Source organism: Zonotrichia leucophrys, chromosome 1A, assembly GCF_028769735.1.
Source record: "Zonotrichia leucophrys gambelii isolate GWCS_2022_RI chromosome 1A, RI_Zleu_2.0, whole genome shotgun sequence".
NCBI classification, from domain to species: Eukaryota; Metazoa; Chordata; class Aves; order Passeriformes; family Passerellidae; genus Zonotrichia; species Zonotrichia leucophrys.
Genome location: NC_088170.1, coordinates 60,310,188 through 60,331,298, shown reverse-complemented (window position 1 = coordinate 60,331,298; position 21,111 = coordinate 60,310,188). Strand labels below are relative to the sequence as shown.

Genomic DNA, 21,111 nt, shown 5'->3' with positions numbered 1-21,111 from the left:
TATCTTTCTTTACTCTATTGATCTATATCATGTTCTGAACCTGATCAGTCTATTTCACCTTGCATCAAAAGGGAGCTGTTGTTTACCCCTGACCAGCCTCAATGGCCTCCTCCAAGCCATTTCTCAATGTATCACATTCATTTGGAGATGGAAGCACCAGAACAATTTGCAGTTTTCAGGATATTGGTGCTCCTAAACGACACAGTGATGGCTTCTCCTTTATTCTCCACTTTCCCCCTAGCAGCTGGTATTCTGTTTGGGTTTTTGGCTGTTCTGACATTTTCAGCTTAGTGAGCTGAGCACAAGGACAGCAGGATCTGTGTTTTCAGGAGTGATGGCTGATTCAGGGTGATGGACTATGTAGTTTTCCACATGTACTGTACTTGCTGCATAGCCCTCAGCACCACTGGATTTCACGTGCTGCTTTAGCACACAGGATTGTGCCATCTTTTTTTAGAGCTTTTAAGTTTAGATATAAGAATACTGCATGGTAATGTGCTGTCTGCAAATCCTATCACCTCTTCCCCACACCATTTGCAAGTATGCTGGCAGAATAATCACTGTGATAAAGTCTTTTGATTGTGAAAATTGACCACTTATTTAAAGCATTTTTTCCTAGAATTTAATCTCCTGCTTAGAAGAACCTATTCTTTTTCATCCCACAGCAGAGCCTCTATTGAAGACTTTACTATTAAAAGCTTTCTGAAAATGTCAGTATACTAACCAGATCACATTAATCTATATAGTCATTGAGAGCTCCAGTGACCTGCAATAGATCTGTGAGGAATGGCTTCCCTCTACAATAGCCACACTGACCCTTTCCCACTAAATCATCATTATCCATGTGCCAGCTAAGCCTCACCATCCTTATTGCTTCCTTCCATCTGCTCAATTGAACGGGAGACTCGCTTGGTTACTTTCCAAGACCGTTCTTAAAGACTGGTGTCACACTTGCCACTTCCCATTCCTTTGAAATTCAGCAATTTACTGATTTAGGCAGTAGATTATATCCTATAGCTACTAGTAGAACAGCTTCATATCCAAATTCCTTTAGAACTGAGGATAAAAGTCATCTGTGTCTGGTGGTGTCTCACTATCCGTTTCATCAGTCTGCTATAAAATACTTGCCACAGACTCTTCTGTTGGGTCAGTTCTTCACTAAACCCTGCAGTGAGCAGACCCTCTGCAGGAGTTTTGCTGCCCTCCTCTTCAGTGAAAATTGATGAAAAGAATTAATCTGTTTTCTGCAGTCTTTTCTACCTTGTGCCCAAACTGTATTTTGAGATCTGACAGACTCCATGCCTATGGTGTGCTTGGAAACATCTTCTTAGATCTTACATTTCAGCATTTTTCCTCCTCAAAATCTTTTTGTGGTTTCGTCTTTATCTTGTTGGAGTTTATGTTCTTTTCTGTTTTGCTGTGTGGATGCAACTTTGGATGAAGCAATCTCCATTCTCAGGTTTCTCTGTAGGATCTGTAAAATCAGCTTGTCGGACCTTGAAGTTGCTTTGTTTTTGCCTGATAAGAACTACCTGAGACCATCAAGAAGATGCCAGAAAATTTTCTTCTTCCTTTTCATAGTCTCTATTGGTTCCTATCCCTGATTTTAATGGTGAAGTAGATGTTATTAATATAACATTATGCTGCAATGAGTTATCCTATCTCTGTTTTAAAAAAGTAATAGTGTATCAAATACAGTAGGACAATGCATTTACCTTTTATCTTTGGCAGCTTTATTTCACATATACATGGATTATTTTGCAGCAATGTTGTGAAAGGCATCAAGTGTACTGTAGTACCAGAATGTAGTACCATTTTGTAGTACCAAATGTAGTACCACTTTGCTGTCTTTTCAGCCCTCATGACTGAAAACTCCATTTTTCCCTCTTGCACTCCCCACTCTGCAAACAATCAGGCACGTACATTGTCCTCTTTCCAAGATCTCTTTCCCAAACAGCACTACCATTTCTCTCTCTCAGGAAAAGGTGAAAAAGTAAAAAGAAAAAAGCTGGAGCTCCTGCTGAGGAGTGGTGGGAAGGCCTTTTCTTGTTCCGCACTATGTCCTGTGGCCCCTCTCTCCCCCTTCTTTTGGGCAGGAGTCAAGATCATCTCTCTGTGGGAACAAAGGGCCTGGCATTTCCAGGAGTAAGAAGCTGCAGTTGCTTAAATAGATGGTTGGCCACAGAAAAAAAAAGACTTTTTCACTTAAAACTTTTATGTGGCTGGTTCAAAACTAGCATGGGACATGTTATTGTAATTCTCCCAAAGGGAAATACCATGTCTTCTGCTGAGACATCCTAGCTCACATACCTAAAATGCACTGGAGGGAGCCCAAGATTACCAAAAGCCCACAGCTTTGCTCAGGCTGTGTGTTATACCTGGGATTTCCATTCTCTGCTGTGAGGAGATTTGCTCAGCACATATCCAGCCTGTACCTAACTCCAGGCAATGATACTTGAGCTTGACAGTACTTGGAAATACACCAAAATAAATACTCTGGAATTGCCTTTTGGTCTCCAAGTACTGAGAATTTTTCAGCCTTTGGAATTGACAATAACAACCTCAACAAATAACATGTAAAATTGTTTCAGTTATAAAAATAGAATGCCCACATAAAAATAATTAAATGTGATTTGTCTCTTTCCTGAGGTTTAATTATAAAATGCATTAATAAAATGACAGATAGCAATGCCCTCCACACAAATCATTTGAGGCTGCTTTTATCATTAGGTTTAACATGGACTGAAAATGTGCATACACAATTAATTTAATTTCATGCAGCTGGGAACCATACACCTGCTTGGAGACTGTTTCTTACGCACCAACAGAGGCAAACGTACACAAGGCTCTCATCCCTGGTTTAAAAGAACACTCAAGCAAGGAAAAACCTCTTTACTGCATTAAAGCTATATGTGTTTCCCTTCTGGTTCACTCTGTTTCTGAAACCCTGTTTGTGTGTGTGGTTGGCTTTTTTTAACAAGACCAGTAATAATTGCTTTAAAATATGGCCAGAGCCAAACAAAGGCTCTGCAGATAAACCCACATGTACTTAAGGCACTTTATTCTAATGATTTGGAGAAGCTTTACAATTTTCTTTCTAATTAACCTATCAATAGTGATGTTACTTAAACATTCCTTAGGAATATTATCTTCCCATTATTGCCAGAAAACATGTTGCCCAATTTTATAGCTCAGTTGTTCTTACACATGGATGGAGCATCTGAATTAACTTGAACTGAAGCAGATTTTGTAAAGAAACACTTTCCATACACACAAACTACTTTCATGATTGCATTTAAATCATTAATATTCAGATTTCAAAGTATTAAGGGGTTGAAGCATTCAGTGTTTACTTTGTGCTTGCACATTGTAAGAATATAATAGAGGAGCGTTCTGCTTACCAAGTGGCATTGGGTTAGGAGGAGAACCAGTGGGCTTGGGTAGGTATTTATCCCAAACATGGAAACGCAGCAAGGGTCATATTCTTCAGGAAGAAAAATACAACACAAAGCCAATGTGAATAAAATTTCCAGATTCACAGCTGCAAAGAACATGAATTTCTTCAGAATAAATTCAGCTTGGACAGCAGCCAGGCAAATTTCCCAGGCTGTCTTGCCAACACCCTTCATCCTTCATCTGCTGAGAACATCTGGAGGACACAGAGGTAAATCACTCCTGCTTTGTAGTCTTTGCTGAAGACCTCCAGGAAGGTTAAAAAGCAGAGCTGATGCCAGCCTGGGGAGTGTCCCACATGCAGGGCTTGCCTGTTGGGACTGGGAAAGGGTACATGTGTCCTATGTTTAGAGAAACATCAAGAACTGGAAAAAAAGAGGTCTACTGCCTGATGAGAATGTGGAGATGGCTGAAATATTCAGTGTGTTCTTTGTATTAGCCTCCATTGAGATGTTCACAAAAACATCAGCAAAGAAATTAGTATAAATCAGAATAAAGAGAAAACTGCTTAAAGCATACTTAGATTCAAGTTTGCAGAACCTGCTGATGTTCATGTATGCTCAATGACTAAGGCAAGTAAATTTATAGACTATTAGTAATTATGTCCAAGAATTCATGGAGGACAAGAGAGTTCGACCAGAGAAAGCAAAACAATTACCCTATTTTTAAAGCCAAATAAAAAAAATTCCTTTAAGTTTTGTGCTCAGAAACAATCTGTGGCAAGTTACCAAAAAGCTGAGAAAGTTCACTGGCATGTGAATTGTGGAAAGCAAATCTTGTCACACCAGTTTAATTTTCCTTTCTTATGTCTGATTTTCATTCTTATTTCTAAATAAGAAAAGGAAAAAGGGGGAGGAGAATGTACAATCTTCCTTTCACCTTTTAACACTACCTTCTATGAAATTCACATTTAAAGGTAGAGGCCCTAGGTGGAATCCCTTTTAACGAGGTTACTGTCAATAATTCCTCTCAAAGGTTGCTCTGAATGATTTGCTCCTTAATAGTAATTACAAATGTAGTTCTGAGGTGTCTGGGATGAAACCAACTCAGTTCAATATTCCATTATTAATTGAAGACCTACTGATAAAAAATAAAATAGAATTTGCTGATGCCAGTATGTCACTATTCACAGGGAGTTTAAAAAAACTTTGAGAAACAGACAGTTTCAAAATAAAAATTTTGTACTAACGCAGTCAATCTGACAAAATTCACAGAGGTGCACAGTACTCAGTTTAGGGCAGAGAAATCAGATGCACAATGATAAATGTGAGATAACTGCTCAGAATCCAAACTGACCACGGGTTGCAAATCTGATGTGTTACAAAAAGGCAAAGAATTTGTTCTGTGAACATGATTAGTAAATGTGGAAAGAATGTTTTCATTTTGATCTGTTCTACCTACCTTCCCACGTTCATAATATCTTCAGTTTGGGCACTGTGAACAGACATGGAAGGATCCAGAGGAGAAGTGTAGAGAAATGCTCTGTGGTATAAACTGCAGGAATCATCTTTTGATCCTAAAAAGAGAAATGAGGATCCCATGCAACAGACACTGATTTTGTGTTTCAAATCACCTCTGGCCTCACCTAGGTGTTTCTCCAATATGTGGATATATCTAATATCCTCTTTAAAAGTCATTGGATTTAGAAAAGACAGAAATAACTCCACAAATATAAAAATTTATTCCAGAATAGAAAAGTTGAGGGAGAAAGCATATTTGAATGCCTGGACAAGGAGAGCCCATACAGCAGGGTTTTGTCCCATATCAGCCATAAGAAAATCTACATCATGGAGGGAAAGGAAGAGAAGGTTATCAAGGTTTAACTGCTGGAGAAAACCAAGAATTGTTTCTTACTGACACATGGGGAACATCTCCTCAGCCATGGTTTTCTCTTTTGTATGAATTTCCAAATATGAGTGCAAAGTCTAATTGAAGCTTTTCTCAAGGTAAGAGTGTTGACAACTTTTCCTTGCTGTTTTCTCATCTAATCAGAGCTGGGCTTGTGCTGCAAAGGCAGAATAATTCAGCTGCACATCAGTCAGCCACAAGACACAAAAGCAAGGAGCACAATTAACCCACTGCTCCTGCAACTATTCATTATAGCTCTGGTCTCACCCTTTCTGATGTAGATTTCAGAGCACCTGATTTCTGCCATCCTGTTTCTGTCCCCTCCTTCAGTCACATAATCAAGCTGCTAGCCTGTTTTTAAGCTTTCTCAAGTTATTTGCACATAATATTTCAGAAGAAAAGGAAATATCAAATCAACTACAATATTTTATAATGAAAGAAAATACCAAATGAGCCACGTGCTGCCTACAGAGAGAAAAATTGTGAATTCACAGAAATACAGAAAAGGTTACATTAATACAAGATAGTTCCTGCATAGTGACCAGTGAAAACAGAAAGAAGGCAAACAGCAAGGGAAAAATGTGACATTAACTTAACCTTTTTACATATTAAACTGTATTAAAATCTTTCTGTCTGTCTGCTCTGGAGTGCAGAGGATTTTATTTGCAGGACTGCACATTCCCAAGCAGCTTTCAGTACTAATTTTAAAAGCTATTCATCAAGGAGTGTTAAAAACACCTCTTTCATTTGATCTAATCTGGCACTTATCTCAAGACATGCTAATAAAAACATTTTAAATACCTTCTGCAAAATATGGTCTACCCAGGCAATGTTCCACAAAAAAAAAGAAGAATTATCCTCAAGCATTCTGAATATCTGACTTTACTTTTACAGGACATCTATGGGGTTTAATTGTTTCATGACATTTAGAAACAGGTTTTCCCAAAATCATTGGATTTTTTTCTATATTTGGCCTGACTAATATCCTTGAGGGGATGCTACAAATCCATTTTCTGTCTGTGTTACAGGAGTGGTAACACAGATTTTTCTCTTTTTGCTCCAAGAGTGGGAACCAACAGCATTCTCCAAAAGTCTGGGGGATGCAGAGAGCCCTGTATGGCCTGACCTGGGGGAGATCTCACCATGATCCTGAGAGCACCTGTGTTGTGTCTCAGTGTGGCCTGAAGGCTGCCAGAAATATTTTAAATTTTGCACAGTTGGTACAACCAAAGGAATTTTTTTTTAGAGAGAAAATCAACTGAGGAAGAAATTTGCACTGCAAAAATAATCCTGCACAAAATAATTCTGATTTTTTTCCCTGCCACTGTTAATACTGCAGCATTTACAAAGTGTAATAGCAAAGCTAATAGGTTTTATTTGGATCATTGGCCTTTCAGTTACACAAAGTATCAGCATAGATTGCATACAGGATCCTGGGATGATGGTGCTCCTATTGACAAATATGAAATCTATGAATTCCTATTGAGAAACACTGTCATAGTACTTCTGTTAGCATTCTTTCTGTCTCTGAAGAAAAGGACTAGATAACTTCTTGACATCCTTTCTAGTTTTCTTTGATGCTAGGGGTTGTATTGACATTTCATATTGTGCACATTTATTTGGTAAATATGATATTTCAAACTCAGGAAAGAAGGAAAACCTCTGAAGGATTAGACCTCGAGCTGACAGAAGTACAACTGTAGCAAAGAAAACATTCAAAATAGAAGATATTTCAATGTCCAAGGCCAGCTAAGAGCTGGTTTTGTTAAGACAGTCTTGTAAGAGGGAAAGAAAGTGTGTGTCACCTTGAAGTCTGTATCATCTCTTGTCACAGACACATTTTATGAAAAATCCTTTCCTTAGGATTTTTTCTCCTGAGAAGCTGAGAGGCCTCAGGAACAAAATGCAAGCAATGATTATCTGCTGCTGTGGAATGCAACAGGTGCATCTTTGATTGGTCCATGTTGATTATTTCTAATTAATGGCCAATCACAGTCCAGCTGTCTTGGACTCTCTGTCCAAGACACAAGCTTTTGTTATCATTCTTTCTTTTTCTATTCTTATCTAGCCTTCTGATGAAATCCTTTCTTCTATTCTTTTAGTATAGTTTTAATATAATATATATCATAAAGTAATAAATCAAGCCTTCTGAAACACGGAGTCAGATCCTCATCTCTTCCCTCAGCCTAAGATCCCTGCGAACACTGTCACAATCTCTTGTCCAGGATGTGTAGGCGTTGTTGTTTTAGTGTGGTGGAAACCCTGTGAGGAAGCTGTGTGTGCACAGTGAGGCAGGTAAGATCCTGCTGAACAAATGTGTTCCTCTGGCACTGACAGATGAGTGTGCTGACCCACTCACTGGGACCCTCCTGCCCTGCTCTTGGCTGCCATCACCTGGACCTGCCCCTCCACCAGCCCCTGGAGATCATCCCTGCTCCTGGGTTCACTCAGGCTGCCCTTCCAAGGGGGCTGGGAGGCTTCTGCAAGGCACAGATCCCAAAGCTGTGGTGCTGCTCACAGGAGGCTCAGGTGTCACCTCTCTGTGTGCTGGCTCCAGGCTCTCTCCAAGGGATCTCACAGCACAGCAGGATGTGCAGTGCTGCTCCCTACACTGCTCTGAGCTGTGCTGACCAGGCACAGCAGAAAGCAACCGCTCCCCTGCTGAAGGAGAAGGCTTCCAGCATGGAGAGCCAGCCAAAACCAAAACATGCAGGCTGGAGGCAAAGCCAAGCAAGTTGGGGTGGATGGGATGTGCAGACATCAGTGCCACATTTAACTGCTGTAGAAATAGAGCAGAAAAATAATGATGAAGCCAGCTCTAACTGGAAATCTGGCCAGGAGATGAGTGGCAGAAATCCATAATCAGAACCCTGGAGTCAGCTGCTCTAACTAGACAGTTCAGCCACAGGCTGTGCTTACTCCCAGCAATAAGCTCCTGTGGTAAATAGTTCAAAGCCTGCTCTTTGAACCCCAGCAAACCTGCTTGTCCTGTGTCATAGCACTAACCTTTCTTTGTTTAACAGTGTGCTGCATAACGACTCTTAATTCGGTGTGAAACTTTACTACCGAGGTTTGGAAATTCAAATGATGGAAATTTCTGTTTGTGCTTTGAACCTCTCTTTTCTCTATGAAAACAGCAACTGCAACAAAGTTCTTCTCAGGCTCACCCAACACTGCATGTTACAGAGCAGCAGGGATAATGTTCCAGTGATTCCACCACGTCAAGCAATTCAACAAAGCCTCTTATGTGCAGAAGATGTGAGCAAGTTACAAAGGCATTGCACTGATTTCAGCAGAAGACAAGCAGCATTTGATATACCATATTCAGAACCCACTTTGGAGGTTATTTGATCTGCCAGTAATATTCCTCAGATAGACAGGAACAAATTTTCCTTGATGTGTCTGTCTGTCATTCAAGTAACCTGTGATCCATTGAATATGTCTCCTCCTGAAACACTCATTTTACTGCAATTCTGTCTGACTCAATATTCTTCTTACCTGACAGGTAGGAGATCAAATAATTGAAATCAATGGAGAAAGCACAAGGGACATGACACATGCCAGAGCAATAGAGCTAATCAAGTCTGGTGGCAGGAGAGTGCGACTGCTGTTGAAACGTGGGACAGGCCAGGTCCCAGAATATGGTGGGTTTTCATCTTTATATTTTATATGTGCATGACTCTATACAAATTAACTAAAATGTTTCTGAATTAAGTAACAATTGCAGATATTTATATATTGTAATTTCCTGGAGCACATTAAGTATTGCCTTAAGTGCTTACCTGTGATGGGGTGGATTTACTCACATGTGTGTACATCGATGTCATCTGCTGCCCTCCCAACACAGGCAGTGGCTTCTAAGATGTGCATTGGAGGAAGCACTACAAACCTCCTAGGGGACATCTCTGAGTGTGCTGGGAGTTGCTGATTTGCCCATAAACTCTCCTTTTCTTCCTTTATTGGAATTTCTTCCTTATTGGTACTTCTCTGCACATTTTGAGTCACAGCAGATGATCTTGTTGCCATGCAATTGAGTGGCTCAGGTTGGAGCTCTAAGCATTGTCAAGAATGTACTCCTTTCTTTGACAACTTCACCCATTGTATTCTCTCTGACAAAATACATGCATGATCAATTAGAAGTCAGTTACTAATTTAAAACATGAGATTTTGCTCATTGTGGTGGGAAAACAGGATCCATTCTTCTTATATTTTGTTTCAGAGAGATTTCTGGGACTTTTTTAATATTTCAAAAAGTATGAGTCATTTAGACAATATAGAAACCTTATTTCATAACTGAAATGACAAAAATTAAAAAGAAATTATCCAAAGGTAATTTCAAATACGAAGAGTTTTTTTTTTAAAAAAAAAACTGAAATCAGGGCTTACTGTATAGTATGGTATAACAATTTCATGTATTTTCATAAGTTCTATGATGTGCACCCCTGGGCCTAAAATCTCTCAGGAAAAGGGCTACTTTTTAATGAAAAGTCCTTATCTTCTTTATGCTATGAGGTCCAAAACTCTATTAAACTTTATTACTTTTCCTTTTAAAGTTCCAGAAAGCCTTCCCATTAGAATCAGAAATTACAGTCACATAAAAATTCAAATACTTAGGCTTAACTATAGGTTCAGGTGAGCCTTTGTTGCCAACATAAATTCAATACCTCTGTTAAAGTCAGCTGCACTCAAAGTCAATTCTTTCCCAGTTGTCAATACACAAGGTAATTGCACTATTTTCTTCTCTAAACAAGAGCTAATTCTATGGCTAAACCAATACTCAGGACACTGTGTGCTGCATTATTTACAACTTTCAAGGGCTTCTGAATAAAGGCAGAAAAGATGGGCCTTGGCCCACCCATGTGGTAATAAAGTTAGTGATTTATACTTTTGGTGAGTAGAAACAAAGACAAAATGTCTTCCAGAGGCTCTGATAAAATCACACTAAGACATTTAATTTTAACTAGTGTGCAATCCTTTCAGAGAGACCTCAAACAGAAATTCACCCTCAAAACTGTTTTATGGGAGAGGTGCATCATTTTTAATGATAGAACAAACAAATGGCCAGGACTGATGCAGTGGCAGTAATCCTTCTCAGACAGCAGAACCCTACACCAGCAGTCCTCTGCTTCTTCAGAAAACATTCTAAGGTAGGCCCAAGAGACTACAATGAGCAAAGAATCACCTGCAGTTCAGACCCATTCCAAATCTGAATTTCTTAAGGTCCCAGTTCCAAATGGCACTTAAATCCAAAATAAATTTCCATTATTTATATAGCCTTATAAAATTGTACATTATTCCCGTTAAAAACATATTTTAAAAAACTTTAAAATATTATTTTAAAACAACCCAAAACACAAATACAAAAACAACCTTCAGTGTAAGTATCATTGATTTAGGAAAACAAATCTTCCAAAATGTCCACAGAAGATGATGAGTAGAAAATGCATATAAACCACTAAAAATTGAGACACAGCTTTTAGTGCTAAGAGAAATCAACAAGGTTCACAGTGTTGTTTAAAGCCAAGCTTGCCATTTGGGAAGGCATTTGGAATATTTAGCATTAGTTGTTTAAAAATGCAGATTACTGAGACATAAACCTTGCTACAAAGAAAATTCATCAAATAAATGCTTTTTAGTCAGACCATTTTTCAAACTGCATCTCCAGATTACAGCTTTAGAAAGGAGGAGAACTAAGTAGCTGAGCTTGAATGGCTTTTTCCTGCTGCACTGAAAAAGGAGTAAAAGTGTTCAGGAGTTACTTCATAGTGTACAAACAACTTGCAGAAAGCATCAGAGCAAAGGAAAACATCTGCTGATCTGCAGTTCTTAATCTGTGAATTGTATCCAGTCTGGAGGGGGAATGGAAGCAAAATGAGAAGATGCCTGTTGAAATTAACTGAGATAATGAAAGTCCTCCCTAGGTCATTTCCCAAAGGTGTGAGAAGTAGTCTAAGAACAAACAGAAGGTGAACTTAAATTCCAACAGCAGCCTGCCTAGGAAGTTAAAAACAGAAATTAACAAGCAGAACCAATTAAAATGGGAGCCCAGGTCTCAAGCAGGCCACATTTCAAGGTGAAGTCATCATGATGCAAAGAACACCTGTCAGAGACCCCCAGAAACATCTTTTGCAAATTTAAAACTGAATGCAGAGAAGATTGTGACTGTAGGCTTGAGGACAAAGTGGTCCTGAGGACAGCAGACAGTCAATATTTAGTAACTCCCTCTTCCTTCAACCAGAATTTCACAGCTGAGTTGTAACAAGACTAATTGGAGCTCTTTTTACTGAAATAATCAGAGGGTTTTTTAAGCAATTACATGTCAGAAATATTTCTTATACTCATCAGAGTCCAGCTGTGGAGAGCATCAGTAGGAAATAAGACTTGGTTGAGTATGAAAATGCAAGGCTGGAGGACAGAGCTGGTGTTGGGACTGCAGTGGTGGTGTGCAGCAGAAGCCTAGGGATAAATCTGATAACACAAGTGTACCAAGGTCCTCTCCTGGAAATTCTCTCTCAAGTCCTGACAGGCAAAATGGTCAGGGACTTCCTAAGCCAGGTTTAGTAATGCTGTGCTTTCCAACAGCAGCAACACTGATTCACAGCACTAAAAAGGAGAAAACTTATTTGGAGCTACCCAAACCAGCCAGCCAAGACTGCCACATTATTGTCTTCAGCCTTCAATTTGTTGATTTTCCTTGTGTTTTAAACTCCAGTGCAATGTTTCTGTTAGTGCAAAATATGGTGGTATGTACTTATGTGCAAGAAATGTCAATGTTTAAATGATTCTGTGATTGACATCTGTAAAAGCAGTATTAAGGAAAATTCATCAATAATAAGAAAGTGATTTGTGAAAGAAAAGGATGTGTACTGAAAAGAAGAAAGCACTTAGTGAAGAAACAAAGAATGAGCTGCTGAGAGAGTGTAAATCTGAATGAGTTATGTCAGTTTATACTGCCTGGAAATCTGTCCATTTCCAATCTTGAAAAATTCTGGCTGAGCTGAAGCACTCTTCAAATCTAGGGTAAGAAATAAAGTGTGCTGTGAATGCATCATTTACCTCCATTCCAGCTGCTGATTTTGCTTGAAAACAAATGCCAGGGATCCCAGCCCATTCCAGAGGCAGCAATCCCCTTGTAGCAGGCACAGAATGTAAGCCAAGGAGCTCAGATATGATTAATGCTCCAAAACTACAGCTGATTTCACAGCAGGCTGCAACAAAAGAAGTGTTGAAAACAGGTGTTTTATCACCCAGCATCTCAGAACATGTTTGCTGAGGATAAGGATAGCCAGAGGAGCTGTGCTTCCATGGGAGGTGAATTATCACAGCTCATCCTAACCCGAAGAGCATGAGCATCATGTTTCATAGGAAACAGTCTGCCAGCTGAGTGCTCCAGAGAACCAAGTCATAGCAAGAAATCATATTAATGTGCAAGAAAGCCTAGAAGTACTGCTGGGAGTCCTGATCCCAAAAAGCACCTAATGCCTGGGAAGTCTGCCTGCAGAGAGTGTGAGGATTCATTCATGTCACAGGACACAAAACCCAGAGTCATCACTGCAGAACTGAGCACTTCTCCCACCAGCATTAAAAACAATTTGAATGAAGTGATGGATCAAGACATTTCTTGAAGTGGCTGCCTAATTTCCCATGTGTGCACCTACCTAAGGGGTCACTGACGTCAGCAGGAGCTGCTGAGTGTGCAGCAGCTCTAAAAATCTGCCTGTTCACATTGTGGGAGCCTCATTACAGATGGTTAAATGTTTCAGGCCTTAGCCAGAGCTGTAGAAACATCATGAGAAGATGCAGAGCCAAACACTGGGACAGACCATCATCCTCAAAGGCAAAATGCAGGAAAGCTGTTCACAGAATCCCAAAATGGTAACATTCAAGAGGAAGTAAAGCTGACAAATCAGTGTCTCTTTCCAGCTGTGAGTTCTGCAAGAAGCAAGTTACATCTAATGATTGATCAGCCCTAGAAAACTCCAGTTTTTGTGGGAACATAGTCCTTCCTCTGGATGTCTTTGGAGGAAGCTCCATAGGAAAGCCTGTGGTGTTTCACTCTCAGTCCCAGCAGTCCTGGCAGCTTGTTTTTTCTGGCTTTCTGCTCTTGGCCTTTCCTGACTGGAGATTTTATTACTCACAGTGCATTAAAATATGTAAGTTTCTAGAAGTTCCTGAAAGCAATGAGTCTTATAATGAAATGTAAATGTGGAGAAGGCTGAGGCAGGTTAGCACCTGTAGGTGGATTCCATCCCTCCAATAAGGAATAAGCCCCTGCCCCAGTTTCTTTCTGTCTGGTAGTGCAGAGGGAGAAAAAACACTGAATTTCACCTGTAAGGAATATCTAAACTATTAATAAAAAATCTAATTTGTTTCCATTCCTACTTCTAGGACTACAAAATCAGGTTTGATATAAGGTTTCTATTAAGTTTCACTTTGTTTAAGTTGCTTAAGAGCTCTTGTGGGAAGTTATAAATTTTAGAGTCCCCAGCCCATTTACACTGAGCTTTTGGAAAACTTTTCCATTGCCCTATCTTGGACATCTGGATCTGGCCCTGAGCATTCTAGGTCACACTGTGATGTGACACTAACAGATACACAGAGCTGTGGGAACTGTAATCACTGAGGTTTGGAGAACAAGGAATCTGCATTGTGAGCTGATGGTTGGTGCTTTATGGATCTGCACAATGATGGTGCCTTTCCCTCTTTTCCCTTTCTTTGTTTGGCTTTCTTAGAAGACATGTCCTGGGGGTGCATTGTCTATTTTTGGAATCTCTGTTTCTTCACACAGTGCCAAATTGTGTACACAGCCCATGGGTTCATTACATACAGGTGTTTTACAGAATTAGAGTTTAGATTCAGTTTGGGCTGTTTAAGGGAGGAAGATTAAAGTGTCAGTTTATGCAAATTGCTGGTTAAGAGATAAAAGCCACAAGTTATTTAGCAATAAGTCATTTTAAAAGAAATTTTGAAGAAACTCTCATCTCCTGCTTCAGCACCACCCCAGCAAAAAAATCCCCAAAAATGTCAGAGCTGATACCAATACAAGGATTTTTCATACAAGTAAATTGGCGCAGTTCTTAAATGCATTAAACCCTTTGCTTTTGATTTGTTATGACTCCTTCAGGAAGCACCTCAAGATGTACTCCATATCCATAGACCAGGTGAATCTATGTCCTCAATATATATGTACAGTAGTTTCAATAATCCACTAATATTTAGACTTACAGCATGCCTGTTTGTCTTAGCTTTACAGAAATACTTCTTTCCTGTTACATATAAGCTTTTCTCTCAGTTGTTCTAAACTTACTAAGAATTCTCTGCTCTAACAATAGTAAAAATGTCTGTATGTCACTGGTTCTGTTAATTCTAATGATTGGTCCTAGGCTGTTCCTCCCCTTCCTTTAGGAATGGTTCCTTCCAGTCTCTCCATGTGCATGAAAAGTGACAAGCATGGGTCCCCATATTTCTACTTATTGGGCCACCCTAAAGACACGGTTTGTAAACTCTGCATGTGTATTATCTTTCTAATACATTTGTTTCTCACAACTGTTTAGAGAGTATTTTCCAGCTGCTTCTTACATGCTAGCTCACTTAATAGTTTCTACAAGTATTCAACTTTTCTTTCATAACTGATTATCTAAGACATCACAGCAGCTATGCATTCTACAAATGTATTTTTAATATCTTAAATAATGAGTTTTGCATGTCATACTGCTGCTAGTGCATAGTTCTGCTATATTTCCATTTTTTTCTCATGACAAAAATTTATCTTCTGAATATGCCTTTTCAGGTAGAAAATCTTGAACTTCTGAGTTTAACCTGTAATTTTCCTCATTTTTATGGCACTTGGCTTGCAAAAATATTAACAAAATGAAGGTGGAAATTAGGTGCTGATCTCAAACAATATTTGTATGCAGCCTCTTAAAGCAATAACAAATGTAAAATTGAACACATTTTGAAATGTGCTGTAAGGCAATAGTCATTTATTAAACCCTGTGGTTATGCTGAATTTACACAAAGCTCTTTGCTCTCAATTTCCAGCAATTTTCTTCAGAGAATCAGATCCAACTGCACAGATTGTTCAGATGCATCCAATTTGTAATACAGAGTCAGGGCCCAGATATGATACCTGGAAAGCAATGGAAAAGAAAAGCTTATTTTTTCTATTTTCCCATTGATTGCTGTCATCACAGCAAAGAGCAGTGTCCAGATGCATCCAGCTCTGCCTGCTGCTGACTTTGCACAGTGCAGAACATTTGCTGCAATTGCAAGAACAGTCTCACACATGGGAGCAGACAGATTGGAAATAGAAAGGGAGCAATATCAGAGATGTTCTTCCAGCCTTTGAGCTTCAAGCAGCTCCTCCAGTGTGATGCTCACAGAATTTCTGTCCCTAGCAGAACTAAACTGGGTTTAAGTTATCAGTCTTGAGCATGCAGATCCAGGTAACCTAACCAGTGTGATTTCAGTTGGAGTTTATTTCCAGTCTGTGTTGATAAATAAGATTTTTTTTGAACACAGACACATCCATATGCTTTGCTGCTGCAGAGCTGGACACATCTAGAGGCTATTTGGAAATGTTCCCATGTATTTCAAGTGTGTATGTCACCATCAGAGACCTCCTAGCTGCAAAGTTCCTGCATCATAGAGAAATGTAAATTCCACCATTCCTTGTATTCTCACCTTGCCTCTGTTTAGTTTTAAACTGAACATAGAGAGGTTAGATAGAGGTTAGAAATCCAGGCTGGCATTAAGGCCATTTCACAAGTCCCAGTGTTCAGCTCAATGAACTGCAGTTCAAACACAAATTCTACATATTTATACCCTCAAGTTTCTGGGCATCATCTTTATTTTTCCTCCTACAGAAAAACATACACAGGAAATAAGTATTTTTCCTGAAATAAGTAGAAACGTAAATACTCTATAAATATAGCTAAAGCTAGTTTTGCAGTCACCCAGCTGTGAATGGTTCTCATTTATTTGGCAGGAAATGTTGCAACAGAATTTTTTTCTCAGTATAATGTATCCAGAAAATCAGAACTACTTCAGTTCTGGTCAACACCAAAACTGAAATACTTGCTTGATAAAAAAGCAATGCCATGTGAAATGAAAATATGTTTGTTATAAAATGTTTCCATTTCAGGTATTTCTAGTGAAAGAGTTTGGAGGGGAAGAATTTTCCTAAAGAGCCTGTTTTGATGGGGCTTATCCCAACCAAAAATGTGGCTGTGCTACCATTCATTAGATCCCTGAGCAAGGAGTTAAAATTCCTGAAGCAGAACAGATAAATTGACCATTCTAGTGTGCCTTAGGAGAGGCCCTACCATAACTTCATGGAGCAGTCTAAGACCTCATCTCACATGAAGGAATTGTTCCCTTTTGTATAAATAATCACTTCTGGAAGATGATCAGCAGCCTGACTGGAATTTAGACACAGCACGTGGGGGATGCAGGTGGTTTGAAAGGTTCCTGCAGATCCAGTGACACCTGCCTGTGCTTCCTTGCACCACGGGTTTGGTGGCCCTTTCTAGTGACCACTGCATTCATATTTGCAAAAAATAGATTAAAAATAGGGAGCTTATACTGTGGGGTGATTGTTTGAATATAGAATATAGTTATATCCTTCAGAAGATGCCAGTTTGTAGTCCACTACAAACTGATTTTTCTAGTTCTATTAGAATGTCTGAAGCTTTTACATTTTTCTAATAAATGGCTAAAGCACCTTGGCCTATACTTTGAAGCCAGATACTCCTATCTGTTCAGAGTACTGATCAGATAATCCAGTTCATCTCATTTTTAATGCTCATTTTATAAATCTCCAGAGCTGAGGTTGGGTGTTATTTGAAACTTGAACTGCCTCATATATCATTTATCTGATGTGAGTGCAAAAATCAATAGTCATTTTGGAAAAGTGCCCTTTCTGCCTGTGACCACCTTGGTGGAACTGCAAACATTCATTCATATTCCTGCTGCATTTCCAATACCACCTTCTTATTTCTAGCAATACCAACTTAATTTCAGGAACCTGTGGTGTGTAAAAAAAAAAAAAAAAAGACTAACTAAATGAACCAATATACTGGTTAATAAAATTGGTCTAAAACCATCAGGCAATTTGAATAGGGGCTCCCAAAGGTTCTAGAATGTTTTATTGCTATGGGTATAAAACTATTCAAGGGCAAAAATTAATATTAAAACCTGCTTTACAAACATATCTTTAGTATTTAATAAATATGTAGCAGCTGGCAGAAAAGTAGAACATCCTTCTATTAAATAACAGTGGATGTGTATGTATAAGTGGGTGCATATAGGTATTTCTGTCTTATATAAAATTTCTGTTTCAAAAGATGTGCAGACCTTTATCCCTTGATATAGAAAGAGAAAACACAGTCTTGAAAGAAAGAGGGACACATGAGATAACATTTTCAGTTTTCTGGCAATGACTTTGAGCTTCCAGGAAGGCAATACCTCACTTTTTAAATGCAAAAACACTGAATCCTAAACATTGCTTTGGCAATTACACTCCCAGTGGATTCAGACCAGTCTAGCTGAATAGTCTAACCCAGGCTTCCCCCATCTGTATAACAGGGATAGTAATATTTACTTACCTATCTCATGGGAGTGTTATGGGGATTAATTATTTAATGCTTGAGAAGCACTTTAAAGATTAAAATTCCTAGTTGACTACTCAGGATTATTACTAAAGCAGAACCTTGCTAATCCACACCAAAATTGGCAGTGTCCCCCCATATCTGAGCAAAGATTTATTAATAAGGTTGTTCAGCAAGTTCTCTTATAATTAAAGCTTCATTATTCTAATATAACATTCTGGAGTAGATTTACTAATATGGTGTAAAGTGTAGATAATTACAGCTAAACTCCAGTGAATAAAACAGATGAACAAACATTATCCTGGGTTTGGTTCACATAAACTGGCTAGCAGACTTCCCAAAGGGCAAAGTTCCACCCACAAATCTTTTCCTAACACTTATTTGTGGTGTTTGTGAGGTCCCCAGGATGAGGTGAGAGATGAGAATTTGGGTCCATGTTCTCAGAAGGCTGATTTATTATTTTATGATATTGCATTATATTAAAGAATGCTATACTAAAACTATACTAAAGAAAGACAAGGACACAGACAGAAGGTTTAACAAGAATGATTAATAAAACACTCCTTAGAGTCTGACACAGCTGATGGTGATTGGTCATTAAATCAAAACAATTCACAAACATGCATCTGTTGGATAAACAATCTCCAGACCACATTCCAAAGCAGCCAAACACAGGAGAAGCAATCAGATAATTATTATTTACATTTTTCTCTGAGGCTTCTCAGCTTCCCAAGAGAAGAAATCCTGGCAAAGGGATTTTTCAGAAAATATCACGGTGACACTTACTTTCATGGCTCCCTGTATTTTCATCCAGTTGACAATACTGGAAATCAGTACCCAAAATAGAGAACCTGAGAGAACACAGCCATACCTCTGTCTCCACATCAGTTTTTGCTTTCCTCATGTAATCCAGACAAGTAGGTAAAACAGGAATTCAGTAACACTTCCTGTGTCTCTGCCATTTGCCACAGGACTAAGTCCAGTCCTCTGCTGTTGCAGCACAATATCCCAGGAAATCCTCTCCTCCTGTGGAGGCAACAGGAATATTCCTGTGTCCTGTGTCAAAGAACCTTGCCAGTGGCCTGACTCTGTGATGTTCAGGACTAAATTAAGCTAACAAGGCTCCTCATGGTCTCTCCTCACCAACATCAGAAATATGATGAGTCTAAGTGCTCACACAGAGAGTGACACAAAGAATTGTTATTCAAGCATTACGGAGGCAAAGGCAAGCTCTGTCCATAGAGGGACTGGCAGGTGCTGCCTCTGTCCTCACTCCACCATCCCATGGTGCAACTCCTGGCTGATGCTTTGTGGTCCAAACACAGGGAAAGGTAGGCAGAGGTCATGGCTTCTGCCAGATTTCTTAGAGCTCCTTATTCCTATCTTGGGAAAAAAAAAAAAAAAAAAAAAAAAAACCAACAGAAAATAAAATGTGCTTTTTTTTTACTTTAACAATATGAGGTAACTGTGACTCTCCAACCAGTGCTTAACAAACACAACTAGAGAGTGTTGAATTTTGTTGAGGAAGAGCAACACAGATGTGCAACCCAGAATTTTGAACATCTGGATTTTCTAACAACATGTAGCCTGTGTTTACTTATTAGGAGCTGAATATTACAGTGTAAAATTAATTTTTTCATACACTTCCATCTCATCATAGAGTTTTCAGATAAATTTGTCTCAGCATTCCAAAGATATCAGATACTACAACAGCCCTGACAGCAGGTGTGGTCCCAGAGTCAGCTCTGCACCCTCATTGCCTAATAACCCCCAGGCTGAGGAGTTTGCTGAAGAGACACTGAACGGCTTCTGCAGCTTCTACCCTGAGCAGAGCAGGACCACTTATTCATGAGCTTTGGGACTGAGTTCAAACCAAGTGTTTTGCTTAAGATCCTGCTCTCACTGAATGAAAACCTCAGTGCCTACCAGAAACAACTTTCTAGGAGCATTTCATACACAGTCAAAGTGCTCCTCACTTATTAAGTAAATTTTATTTATTATCTACATGCTTTTAATAATAACAGCTATTTGTTGACCTGACTGAATGTGATGCCTACTGTTAACACCCATTTTAGCTGTGATAATTCATAATTTTAATATTTAACTTTAATTAAGTGTGTAATATCCAACTCCTAAATTATTCAGTCTCTGCAGAATGTTTTTCATTAATACCACACATTTTATTAACATATTTATGAACACCTTTTATGACTTAATGTGGCTTAATTCTATTAATAAAAACTAATTTGAAAGTCATTATCTTTTTTAATTATACAGTAACTTCCAGTGTAGTTTTTCCCGCTCCAGCATAGCTTTGGGAAAGAACTGCTGAGGTTTCTCCAGTTCTACTCTGCTGCCTGACCACACAGGGAAAAATAAAACCTTCTTTATTGACAGGCTGAATATTGCCTGAGTAGTTCTGATCTGGTAAATATGTGAGATGCTCAGCACTTCAAAAAGGGCACCAAACCACCTGGAGGACTATTGAATAACAATGTGTGGTCAGAGCAGCATCACTCAGACTGGCACTTAAGCTGTCCACACATTTAATATTGACACCACAGAGAGGAGCTTCCTGTGGAGGGTGACAGCCCCGTGCAGGCTGCTGCTCTTCACTTGGGCTCTTCCAGTATTAGTAATCCTGCAACATTTATGCAGATGGATTAAGCTGATTCAAGGAAAAATCTAATTTACCAAAGGTTACAACCTGTCCCTGGAGGAGAGGGTAACTGCAGTTCTTGTTAGTAAATCCCTTGGGGGGGGATTAGAGTGAAGGAACACTGCATGATTGGTGTTTATAAATATATATATGTATATGGTTTATTTTAGGACTATTTGGTTAAAATGGAAAGCAGGTATGTTGCCATTTTGGTTATTATTGCATATAATAATATAACAATATAGAAGCATATTATTAATAAGAAAATATATAAGGGAAGGAAGGAAGGAAGGAAGGAAGGAAGGAAGGAAGGAAGGAAGGAAGGAAGGAAGGAAGGAAGGAAGGAAGGAAGGAAGGAAGGAAGGAAGGAAGGAAGGAAGGAAGGAAGGAAGGAAGGAAGGAAGGAAGGAAGGAAGGAAGGAAGGAAGGAAGGAAGGAAGGAAGGAAGGAAGGAAGGAAGGAAGGAAGGAAGGAAGGAAGGAAGGAAGGAAGGAAGGAAGGAAGAAGGAAGGAAGGAAGGAAGGAAGGAAGGAAGGAAGGAAG

The 21,111-nt window shown here is 39.1% G+C and overlaps 1 protein-coding gene and 1 long non-coding RNA gene across 18 annotated transcripts in view; one reads left to right on the top strand and one right to left on the bottom strand.

Moving 5' to 3' along the window:
• MAGI2 (membrane associated guanylate kinase, WW and PDZ domain containing 2) overlaps positions 1 to 21,111 on the top strand; it is a 719,010-nt gene that overhangs the window by 686,282 nt on the left and 11,617 nt on the right. For 12 of the 17 annotated variants that reach the window (XM_064702938.1, XM_064702931.1, XM_064702927.1 and 9 more), the window contains one exon: positions 8,807 to 8,945. In XM_064702938.1, the coding sequence (XP_064559008.1) occupies positions 8,807 to 8,945 (139 nt within the window). Of the gene's footprint in view, positions 1 to 8,806; positions 8,946 to 14,425; positions 14,463 to 14,684; positions 14,796 to 21,111 lie in introns of all 17 variants that reach the window. The other 5 variants (XM_064702943.1, XM_064702942.1, XM_064702939.1 and 2 more) reach the window with 3 other exon arrangements.
• Positions 15,255 to 19,283, bottom strand: LOC135442764 (uncharacterized). Its single transcript, XR_010438718.1, has 2 exons — positions 18,781 to 19,283; positions 15,255 to 15,430 (listed from the first exon to the last, which is right to left on the bottom strand). It is a non-coding gene; the product is annotated as an uncharacterized LOC135442764 (long non-coding RNA).